The sequence below is a fragment of the Sciurus carolinensis genome, chromosome 2 (assembly GCF_902686445.1).
Source record: "Sciurus carolinensis chromosome 2, mSciCar1.2, whole genome shotgun sequence".
In the NCBI taxonomy this organism is placed as follows: Eukaryota; Metazoa; Chordata; class Mammalia; order Rodentia; family Sciuridae; genus Sciurus; species Sciurus carolinensis.
Window position 1 is genome coordinate 8,417,775 of NC_062214.1, and position 12,339 is coordinate 8,430,113.

Sequence of the window (12,339 nt, forward strand, 5' to 3'; positions counted from 1 at the left end):
AAAAAAATCAGGTCAAAATTTATGTCTTTCAGAAAACAAAGATATGGTAAAAGCTCCCCAATTTCCCAAAACGTCTTGACACGCTTTCTCAGACATCTCGTCACGGTGGACCACTGTGCTCTCAGGCTCACCGACTGAGATGAGAGATCCAGATAGCAGAGCCATCATGTCGCGACCGCTTCAGAACATCACATGCCTAATTCCAAGCAGTGGGTAAGGTGCGGCATAAAGGTCGTAACAGGGGATCCCCGAGGGGAGGCTTTCTTCCCCAGGGGAGCAAAGCACAGAAACCCCACCTTCGCACACCCGGGGAATCATTCAGGCAGACACAAACACACCCAGCACCAGTGCTGTCTTCCTACACACCCAGCACACACGCACTCTGAGTGAGTCCCCAAACAGTCCAACCTCCGATTTGCGTCACAGTGGTGGTCATGTAAGGATGGAGCTTGGGTTTGGTGTGATTACGCTTTAACAAACATGGTGCTTTGAAGGTCCACATTAGAGACATTGATTCTGTACAAATGCCAAGAGATGTGAAAGTAGCTACCTTATCTATGTATTCAACAGATTTCTAAGTACCCTTTGTGTACGTTTTCCCAAATGATTGGTTTACTCTTACTTCCCTAGAGTAGATGTTGTACTTTTCAGATTTTGACTGAGGATGGACGAGAGCTTTCTTTTCCTCCCTTCTCCCTATTTACAAACCATAGTTAAAAAAATGATTACAAACCTAACAGGTGGAAAATTGGTCTTTATTACAGCACAAAATAAACATCACCTATTTGTCCTCTTGCTTTGGACCCACTGCTATTGGCTTTGAAATATCTTTCTTTTCTCTAGGTATTCCGTGTATGTCCACCTTTTTTTTTTTTTTTTTTTTTAAAGGACCAGAAAAGCATAATAGCCAGTTACATAAAATGTAAAATGTTATATAGCAAATAAATAGGATGCTGCGGAGCCCTGGGCCCATGTGTGGATTCAATAGATGCATTTAGGTTTTCATTCAATAGGATGAGCTGAAAAAAATCATGCTGGAAACCAAGATGTGAATCTGCCAATAACATTTAATTATCATGGTAAAAAACATGCAAACAAAAAAAGATGGTCTTCATATAGGCCCAAATCAGAAGCTCAGGTCTTCTCACTGAGGGAAGAGTCCCACGTCAGATATTTTAGCCTTTCATTTCATCTTGGCTATCCTCACGCTAGGAAAATCTCCCTACCCGTGTGAGGCGAGCCCAGAGCCATGCCATACAAATGTGCCTGTCTTCCTGGAACTGACAGAGTGTCCAAACCTGTGTGGCTTAATCAGAAAATCTCCTGTTTAAAAACAAACAAATGCTCTGACAAGAGCGGGTGGCCAGAGCTCGTGAGTTATGATTATCTTTCCATACCTTATTGTGAATTAATTAAGAGCAAATTTGTAATGGAGCATGACATAAGCTGGACTGGTAGGCATAGAAGTTTGACTTCAGGTTGAGTCCTTATGTTGGGTGTGGCCCGGTGGAGGACCATCTGAATATGTGTGAGGGTCCTTAGCATGTGGGGTTGTCGTGCTGGAGCGGGGACAAAAGGAAGTAGAGAAAACACTAAAAGGGAGATGGAAGCAATTTGCTATTACCCAGCCTGGCTTATGCTTAATGTTTGAAAATGGCTGGTGCAACCTATCTGCCAAGGCATTTGACCTTGGTCTCTGTCCTCTCTTCTGGAGGTGACATAGGTGGTCTGGGTGTGGGGTGATTACCAGGGCATAAGCTTCCATGATACCTGGTGCAAATAACCTTAAGCTGTGGGACCCCATGCACATTGACCAGAAGTGTGCAGAGAGCCATTTATTTCATCATGTAAAATAAAATCTCAAGGGCATGCATTCCATCTTTCTCTGTTAAAGGTGGACTCTGATGATAGCTTACCCTAAAGAAAACCAAGAGATGAGAGAGGAAAACAAGCCTCCTCTCTTTTCATCTCGTGTTCTGCAGAGAAGAGTATTTTTCCACCATCCCCTTAAGGGCACATGCTCTTTCATAGGAAAATTAATGTAGGAAATAGACAAAGGGAAAGAGGTGGAAGGTAGCAATTGCTAAAAGCAAGCTGCAAAAAGCATTATTACAAGTAACAATAATAAAGACAACTTTAAGCTATTCGTGAGCTGATGAAGAAATCTCTGTGTAGTGACTGCCACTAGCAACTCCCCCATCCTGGTGGCTCACTTTTGACACTTTGTCAGTCATTAGCATTGCTACGGGAAGTGGGGGTGGGTAGAATGGACCAGTGAGAGAAGTTAGCACTTATTCATTACAAGGAGGGACAGCCTCGGTGGCCCCGGGAGGTGGGACCTTGGGGATCATATATCATGAAGGCCTAGAAGCAACATACAGGGACTTGGCCTAAGTCCTTTTTATCCTATCCCCCACTCTAAGCTGGAGGACTTGAGAGAAGGGTTAGGACTTACTTATCATGTTCTAGTCTTTCATAAAAATAATTCTACTGCAGCGAGCTACTGTCCTCTGGGCCTCAGGAGACACAGGCCGCCTCTAAGCAGACCCGTCTCCCTGTAAGCAGCTCCTCTCAAGGCTGCTGTTTCCACGGCCTGGGAGCAAACCCATACCTGCAGAGCTATTCTTCATCCACGTCTGTTACAAACTGTGAATGGTGTTCGGGTGACTTGCTGTGCGTTTTGCTTAGGTGGAGTTTTACCGCGTGTTTGCTCACAAATGTCCGACAGCACAACTTACACTTGAATTTAGAGTCTGATTCCTCTTCGCCAGCTATTGTTTCCGGAGACCTCTGAGCCGACGACACCCGAGAGAGCTCCTGCTCCACCTTGCTTTGCTGGTCTGCTGCCATGCGGGTCATGTCCTTCATTTGGAAGCCCAGGTGAGACTCCAAGTGGCTGATGTAGGTGGAAGGGGTTCGGAACTGGGAGGCACAGTCACTGCAATAGAAGATGGGGTGTCCTTTGTCCATGTTTTTCAGAAACTTGGTCCCGCCCGTTTTCCTCAGCTGGTACTTGACATTGGCCAGCCAGTGGCTGATGGTGGTCATGGAGAGTCCCGTGAACTTGGAGATCTGCATGCGCTCCTGCGGGCCCAGGTCAGACAGCAGGTATTTGCCCTCTGATGTCTGGAAGAGGCTCGAGGCGAACTGTGCCTGCAGAATCAGAAGGTGCTGGGGGTTCCAGTTGGACTGCCGCCCTTTTCTTTTATGCAGGGTTGAGACCTCGCTGGACACGTCCTCGAAGCGCCTGACATCCATTTCCAGCTTCATCGGAGGGACCCTGGAGGAGGTGGCAGGCTTCGGGGTGGTCGCTTTGGGGAGGACTTTGACCATGTCGGCGATGTCAGACAGAGCGTGCTTCTGGGGTGGGGATGTACAGGATTGTGCTTGCGAGGACTCGGCCTTCTTGCTTTTGGACTTGGTCAGGTCGATGGGCTGATCGTTGTTCTCAAACAGGTAGCGCCTGGACACGCTGGCTGGTCTGGAGGAGGCAGGACTCAGAACTGGCTTGTCCACCACGCTGAGATTTGACTTGTGGAACATCGGAATTGTGCTTGAGCTCGGGCTGGAGCAGGAGGGTGAGCGCAAGGGCTCGGTGGCCTTGCCCAGGTGATTGTTCAGGACGGACTGCAGGGCACTGAGCGGGCTGATGCACGGCAGGGCCGGAGTGTGGCCGGTGAGGGCGCATCCGTTGCTGAGAGAAGGCGCGGGCTCCGCCGGCTGTGGCTTCTCTTTCTCACAGCTCTCCGCCATCAGCTTGTCCTCCTCCTTCAGGGGACACGGCTCTGCCTTTCTGGGTTCCGACGGCGGATCGCTTTTGGGGAAGGAATCCTTCTCACGGTGGCTGAAGGACGACGCCTCTTCCTGGGGACTCTCCTTCCCACACTCCTTCACGACTTCGTCTCTGTCTTCCGACTCCTTCTTGACTTGAGTGTAGGGGGCCAGGTTTGGGGGCACAGAAACCAGTGGCATGACTTTCCACTTTGGAGCGATTGGCCTCAACTTGTTGGCGAGATTAGGCCGGATCTGCAGTACCTGGGATCCCACCGGCAAAGGCGGCTTGGCACCCTCGGGCAGTTGGTAGGCCGCGTGGATGCTGGGGTATGCACTCCAACTGGGGGCGCCGTTCTGGGCTTTGTGGATAGCTGTGGTCACAGTGTTTTCCAGGGACTTCAGGATGTCCCCTCCGCCCTTGGCGCCGTCCTCCAAATCCTCCTCCCTCAGGTACTGGTACTTCATGGCAGGGTCTAGGGGTTTTTGGAGAGGGTCTTCATAGTCCTCACTTTTCACGACCTTGTCACCCTTGTTGACTTCGTCTGGTTTGTCTTTCTTGCTCTCTTTCTTTAACTCAGTTGTTGAGGCTGTACAGTCGGATGCTGAGTTACTTGATGGCTTGGGAGCCAGAGAATCGCTGCTCGGGGTCTCTGACAACGACTGCATTTTCTCCACTGCCAGTGGGTCCAACACCAGCTGCTTCCCTTTCTTGGAGGCAGAGCTGGTGACCTTGAGGAAGTGACCCGTGACCATCATGTGGGTGGTGAGCTGTTGCAAGGTGTCATGGGAGCTCCCGCACTCCATGCACTTGAGGATCTGGGACTTGCAGGCTTCGAACTGCCAGGTGTAGCTGGCGCCGTTTTGGTAGCCATAGCGATTGTTGGAGGACAGCTGCAAGCTGGCCGTCTTCTGAGACGAAAACGAGTCTGCAAACGATCCCGTGGTCGAATCGGGGGAACAAGGCCGATTGACGTCAAAAACGCGCTTCTTCGCCGGAGTGGCAATTTTTGATGAAATGGTTGGTACTGGCTCCTTCAAAGGCACTTTTTGGTAATGTTTTGTCTTTATCATATGGACACTCAAATCTTGGAGGGAATCGAAGGAGTCACCACAAAACATGCATTTCAGGACCTTTTGAGCATCCTCCTTGTCCATATCCTGGAAAGCCCTTTTCCGGGGCTTGGAATAGCTCGTGGGTCTGAGCTTGTCCTTTTTGCGGTTGTCATCTTGGTAGTGGCCCGTTTCATTCATGTGCACAGTCAACTCCACCAGAGTGTCGTAGGCGGCACTGCACTGCCGGCAGCGGAACCTGCTGGCCCCGGTGAACACGGTCCCGCACATCTTGCTGCTCTGCCGGTACAGCTGGACCGAGCTGAACAGGCTGGGCTTAGAGACAGATCTGGAAGGCAAGTTCTGCTGCAGGCTTTTGGACAGAGCGTCTTGGTGCCAATCAAAATCACTCTTGCTGCCACCATTGCGGGCGTCACAGTTGCGCCTCTCGCTGTTGGACAGCTTGAAGCCGAGGCCCAGGCCGGACCAGTAGGAATCGGACAGGATGTTGGCGTAGACGGCCGTCATTTTATCCATGCAATTGTGGGCCTCGCTTGGGAGCTTGGGGTGAGCGCTTGCTTTCTTGTCTGAGGCATCTCGGCCGCAGACGCTCTTGATGTCTGACACCTGGTCACTGGCATCACTCAGCAGAGACTCGTTCTCAGCGTCCTGATTGGACAAGTGACTTCCGGGAGAGTTCTGGCAGCTGAAGTAGCCTTTCTGCTCCGGGCCTGTTTCTAGCTCCTCGTCAGTCCCCGTGTCATTGCTGCCCTGAAGCTGAGCTACTGAACCGCTGTCCTCCTCCTCCTCTTCCTCTTTGATCTCCTCTTCCTTCAGCTGATCCTCCTGGGCGTAGCCTGCAAGAGAAGGAGGAGAGATGAAATGACAAGGGGCCAAACTTTCCATTCCCACTTCCCCACGTAGGCCGAGCGCCTCCTGCGCCGAACCCAGCAGCAATCTCCTCTACACATTTATGAACTGCCAGCAATGGAAACAGGGAAAAGCCAAACGGTGTCTTTTATGCCATCTATTGCCTTTAAAAAAAAAATGACAAGAGTTATCATTCTCTGTAAGTGCCTAGAATCCCATGTTAATAATTCTGTGTTTAAGGAATATCATCCTAATATTCCAATAATGGGACTGTGGCTTAATTAATGTGCATGACTTTCAGGAAATCTGGATTGAAATGCAAATCCTCTTAAAGTCATCAAGCGAAGGACGGTTGACTCTTAAGAAAACTAAGACTTGACCTTGGTATTTCAATGGTGAGGTTACCAAAACACTTGGATATATTGGCATATACTCATCAAAGTATACCATTTGTGAGTGCTCAGAATTAATTTGAATGCACAGCCAATATATTTTTGATAGCCAGTGTCTTTTTGTTGTAACATTTTTATTTGCAGAGATATGCGCGGCAGGAAGGGAGATTATGAAGTATGCAAATAAAATCTTCCATTGATAGCTGAAAAATTATGTAAGCTCAGCAAATATAATGATTTTTAAATAATGGCAAATAGTGTTAGGATGGGAGGTTTGGGGACTATTCTATTATTCTCAAACAGTCTTATGAAGACCTTTCCAGGCAAGGCTAAAATGCCAGCTCCATCCTATTCCTGTAATTTCAAATGCACCGTGATTTGTGGGTACCCGTCACGAGATGCCAATTATACAATTGATTTGTAGATGCAGAATGCTATTGGGGAGACATGCTTTCCCTTCTTGGAAAGGATTTAGGGCCAGTAATTGCAGAGGGAAAATGAAGACGGGGGGCGGGGGTGCAAAGGGAATTAATGGCAAATATCCATCAATGGAGATGGAGAGTGTGACTATTTATGCCCATGGATTCATTTTCTTTACCTGGCTTTTCAGATCCACGTGGATAAAATGAAGCCAAAGATGTACCCAAGAAAAGGAGACTCAGCCTTGGATTTGCAAGGCTTGAATGATCTTAATGCAATACTTTCCACCTCTCCCTCTTGGTGGCAGGTGGTTACTCGTAAAAATACCCTAGAAGCAGGTGCTGTTATTTCCATCCACCAAGGATCAAGCTTAGAAGAGGGATGATCCTGCATTGAAGGTCTGTTCCGGGAAATGGGCAGACAGGTTCAAAGAGAAGGGGGTTTGTTAGTTCCAAGGCAGCTGGAGTCAGGAACACCAAAGGCTGATGGCAATGATGAAGATGAACATATTTTTTTAAAGCACAATGATTTTGAGACTTTAATAACTATTTTTGAAAAAAATCACAATAAGCTACAGAATATATAAAACTTAGAAGATGTTATTATTAGCCTGGGAACCACAAAAGAGGACCGACTATGGAAATAGTCATCAGCAGGGTATTCACCACGAGCAGACGAGTTCAGCTGGAACCAAGGTCGATTCCAGCCAGCCCAGCCTTTGACATCTTGAGAAGGACAGAGGGAACTTGAAGGGAGCAGGTCACCTACGAAGATCTTAGCCCACAGCCACTAACTTAAGAGGACTTGTGGAAGAAAGGAAAGTCGAACTTACGTTTAACTGGCTAAGCTAGATTTTGACTGTTAGTTGGCCAAACAAAATTATCAACATCTTTATCAAGTGCACCACGAAATAGTACAAGATTATTTACTAAACAGCAAGGAATATTTCTACTATACAGTAAAGATTCAAAAAGAATTGAAGATTTGTCATCTTAACCACACACAGTTCAAAAGAGAAAGTAACTTGGAATGTTTATTTTAAGGACCTCATGATGCTGGGATCTAACCTTCAGGAGTCCCATGGATGAACCTCCTCCTACTCTGCCCTCCACCCCTGTGCCCTCCTATCTATTGCTCCTTCTGCTAAAGATGAAGAATTTTAACTGAGCAATTACTGTCTCCTGGAAACCAAGCTAATCACTGCAAATGCATTTTTTCATTTCATCCATTATCCACAGGAAGCAAGTACTATTATTATTTTCATTCCATAGATGGGAAAACTGAGACTTTCAGGTTAAGGAATTTATACAAGTTCACACAGTCAGGGTTGCGGGGTCATGACATGAACCCGGATCTCTTTTAATGAGAGAACCCAGTCTTGCCAGGAGGTTCCGCTCTTTTTGCATCACCAACCTAAGGAATAAGAAAACTTAGCTGACGCCTGTAGGTTGAAGGTTAAGCAGTGGAATCTGATTGAATTGTCGCTAAAAACATCACCACCTTGGGAGAGAGAACTGTGGGAATGCTGGAGACAGGAGCCCAAGATTTTAAGGGTGTGATATCATTACACAAAACATAAATATTCACTGCCTGAGTTTAGCAGTTGTGTTGGTTGTTTTATTGCTATTGGTGTGGTGTTGCTTCTCCAGAAAGCCCACAGTGGATCTTTTCATTATATTGGTATTGCTGGTCTCCAGTTGCATAAATTGATTTAAAGAAACAAAAAGTACTCAGTCTAGTCAAACAACCATTAATAAGTGGCCACGACTTGGAAGAAAATCGTAGTGTAAAATCAGCAGACGACGGAGCCAGGCATCTCTGTTGTCTCCACAGCTTTCTCCCCTGGAATACTCTGCATGTTTGCAAAAATAGTCACACCATTAAGTTCCAGGAAAGAGTCTGTGTTATAAAATTAATAATGAGTTGTCACCAAGCCACGTAAGATGCTTCAAAAATTAGACAGATTTCATCAATCAAAATAGGGTCAGTTTTGAAAAGGCAGAGGGTGATACTGCTCTGGACGAACACAGAGTAGAGGCATTAGGCAGCAGTGTTCCAGGCTGAGATATATGCTCCCCATACTTAGGGGCAGTGTGAGCACAGCAACGCACATGTACACACATGTACACACAGTGTGTTCACAGCAACACCCACGTATACACGGGGCACATGCAGAGTGATCATAGCACACACGTGATAATGCACAGAACAGGTAAAGACTCTGAAGAGGAAAGAATGCTGTCATTACAATTGGTAAGGGTGTTGCTGGGTTTATTCATCTAGTATTTTCTGTGCCTAACACTGTGCCTAATGCTTATTAGGAAGTTGGGAATTAATTCATGTTTTGTGTTGTATATATTGATGAGATATTGGCATGTGCTCATGCGCACACACACTCACGCAAAGTCTGCTCAGCCAATACAGTCATTTTCAAACAGGGAGAAAAGAAGTGTCCTTTTTTTTTTTTTTTCTTTTTTTCTTTTTTTCCTGCTGACATTTGGAAGCTGCGCCTTCCGGACCAGCTCAACCTCGCAATCTACTTTGTCCTTCTAAATGGATTCCCCAGAAGAAAAGTCGCAGACAGCACACGCCTCCCCCACAATACAGATAAAATTTTCTGCTTAATTAGGCATTGACATGTTTACTATAACCTTTACAGAAGAGTAACTCGTGCTGAGAGACCCTTTTTGTCTGTTTTTCTCTGCAGAACAGACTAAATCTCGCACACCCGATAAGGTAACGCGCTGAAAAGCCTCATAAAAAAAAGTGCCAAAGCATCTGTCAAAGTGAGTGCATTTTAACAATGGCTGAGGGTTCCGAGGAGTTTCTAAAAACACATTTTAATATTGTACATTTAAAACTGTTCACTTGACTTAAGTGATTTTGTTTGCCACCGGCAGTTGAGGCGAGAGAGGGAAGGCAGCCAGCATACGGGGAATCCGGTGGATAATGAGTGTCTGTCTCTCTCTCTATCGATGATTTGTTTAATAGGATTGCATCATGTGTGACTCTTGCTATAACTGGATGAGTGGCAGGTTTATTCTTATGAATACTTACTTAACAAAAGAAAGCAATCACAATTATGCCAAGGTACAGGAAGGATCCTTTTGCTGATTTGGGTTGAAGGTCAAACTTCCTGGTGGCAAACATCCCCTATTCCAACCCAACTTCTACCTCCATCCATTACCACATTTGAGTCTGGCCACATGCATTCCCCTTCCCAGGACAGGTCATTCAGGAGCAACCTTGCTTTCAGTTCCGCCTCAGTGACGGGCTCAGGAGACAATTTCTCCTCCACTGCACGGCCCTGCTCAGATGGGGCTGTCCTCCTTTCTGTTTCTACTTCCCACACTCTTCGCCAGTACCTTCAGCATGGACCCCAAGGCCCCCCAGGGTTTGGAGTCCGCCTGTTCCTAAATACCTGCACCCTACTCTCCATGTCGAAGACACAATCATCTCTTTCTTTCCCCTCGAAACTGCAACCCTTTTTCTTGACTGTGATTCCCTGCCATGGCGAGAGTCTCTGCCCAGAAAGTTCTTCCTCCACACCTGCAGGTCTCAGAGGCTTTTCCTGGTCCATTTCCCTCTCTGTGTAACTCTCTAGCTCATCTACCTGGCGGGCTGAATCCCTACAGCACTTGCCAGTGGTACTGTTTGTTTGCTTATTGATCGGTTGTCTTCTCCCACTGAATGTGAAATTAACGTATCTGTCCCTCGGAAGCAGACCTTGATCCTCCCCAGCACCCACAGCACAAACTGGCACAGAACGTGGCATCCCGTCTGCAAATGATTTCAACGCGTGGATGAATAGATCAGACAATGAAAAAGGATAATTCTAGCTGCAAACTCTGGCTCCTGAGTAGTGCAACTGGCACTTCAGTTGAGGAAAGGACCCCCAGCCCACATAGATCAGGTGTGAATTACAAGCATCCTACCAACTTTGTTCCACAATAAAACAAGAACACACCCATAAAACCATCTTTTCAGACAACCAAACCGCCAACTCCTGTTGCCCCACTCCCTGGGCTGTGGATTTATACTTATATGTGTGAATACTGCAAATAAGCACCGATATTGCAAGACATCAGAAATTATTCTCTGAAGGTGAACAGACTTTGGCGAAAGAAGAAGGGCCACTCAGAGGGATCTGTGAAAATATGGCCAAATTTTGCCCATACTAGACAAAAATCCATTAAGTATTCTGTGATATGTGTTGCACAAATAGTAAGGCAATCACTTCCAAAATTTTTTGTCCAACAAAAGAGAAACGCTAACTGGGGAGGTATAGCTGCTGCCAATGCTTGACCCTAATAGTATGTGGGAAAAAAATTCAGAAATTACCCTTTCATTTAACAAAAATTTCATCTATGTTAAAGGTTAAAAAAATAAAAAGGAAAATTATTGTTTTATTTTAAGTGACCACTTCAATTATTCCCCAAACTTCCAGTCACGATGATTTAAAAAAGAACTTGTGAAAAATAATTTGCCAGTTTGACATCAGATTTTTGCTGGCATGCATTTTTGTAGTTGCCTTGAAAATCCACAATGTGAGTATTTACATTGAAAACACTGACAGTTTTTATAATGGCAGGAGAGGTGGAACACTTAGAACCCAAGAACAATTTAAAACCCAAGACGGCTGATTTTCAAAAACAAGCCCGAACGCAACTAAGATCTCATTTAACGGCATATCCCACGGTGACAGGATCGTTTTCGCCAATCTACTGCATTAAATGACAGTTTAAAGCCACATGAAGATTCTACAGTGTGCAAATGGATGCAGATGAGGGATGGGGAGGATTTCTCGCGGTGAACCCAGTAGGTGCACTAAGCCAAGACACAGAGCAAGGCCTCCTGTCACGCTCTCTCGTATTTTGGCGACTGTGGCCTGAAAGTCATTAGTACGTATATTATTATTGGCACTAATTGGCACTCTTGTTGGCAGGATGAATAGAGACAGAGGATCTAGTGTTCACGGAAGCTGAGCTACTTTTCCAGGGTGGCCAGGCCCAGAGTGGGGGCCTCTTAGGGATCCCTCTGCTTTCTGTTTCAGGACAGTGGGAGGCAAGAGGGTTGTGGGACCCCTGAGGCCACACTCTCACCTACTTCATTTACGGAGACTCCCGGTGCCACAGGCCGAGGCTCAGCCTCTCTGACGTCTGTGAAGGCTATGAAGTTTAGGCACATTTCTAATCAGGAAAATTTTCAACAGCAATAGCACATTCGTGGCATATGGATTTTCGTCCCTGCCACGCCATATATAACTCATTAGCGTAAGTGTGACTTACACACGCTGACGGAGAGAGGAGCGTTGGTTCCCTCCTCCATCTGAACGTCGAGTAGAATTCTTTGTTTAAGGAGTGTTGAAAACAGAGCAGGTAGAGTCATAGGAAAGCACATCCCACCACAATCTCTGCACCACGGAAACAGAGGAAGAGCTTTCTGGAGACCATCACAAACAATATTCCTTTCTAAAAAAAATTTCCCAAAGACAGTTCATTGGAATGTTTCACTGGCTTAATAAACGCATACCAGGTGGGATCTGCATGAAAAAGTTCATTTTTCTTCATGCACTGTGGTTGGCACTTTCTTGGGTCATTGTCCCAGCTCTTTAGACGACATAGCTATTTTCTAACTGTGCCTTGTGACTTTCTCCACGTTTCACTAGGCAGCAACAGAGGTCTCAGATAGTTCAAGTCAGGATAGTGAACACGGGGTCAGTCCTTTGTGGTTCATCTGTTTACTCCTTAAATCAAGAAATATTTATTCTGCAGTTGTCATAGGCAAGATAGTTTGAGTTTCATGGGGATTTCTGCCCCAGTGGTGCTCCAAA

The 12,339-nt window shown here is 46.3% G+C and overlaps 1 protein-coding gene across 1 annotated transcript in view; it reads right to left on the reverse strand.

Moving 5' to 3' along the window:
- Positions 1-833: 833 nt before the first annotated feature.
- Positions 834-12,339, reverse strand: part of Tshz2 (teashirt zinc finger homeobox 2) — a 239,128-nt gene continuing 227,622 nt past the window's right edge. The window contains exon 2 of the mRNA XM_047539796.1: positions 834-5,681. Within this exon, the coding sequence (XP_047395752.1) occupies positions 2,620-5,681 (3,062 nt within the window). The 3' untranslated portion in view covers positions 834-2,619. The remainder of the gene's footprint in view (positions 5,682-12,339) is intronic.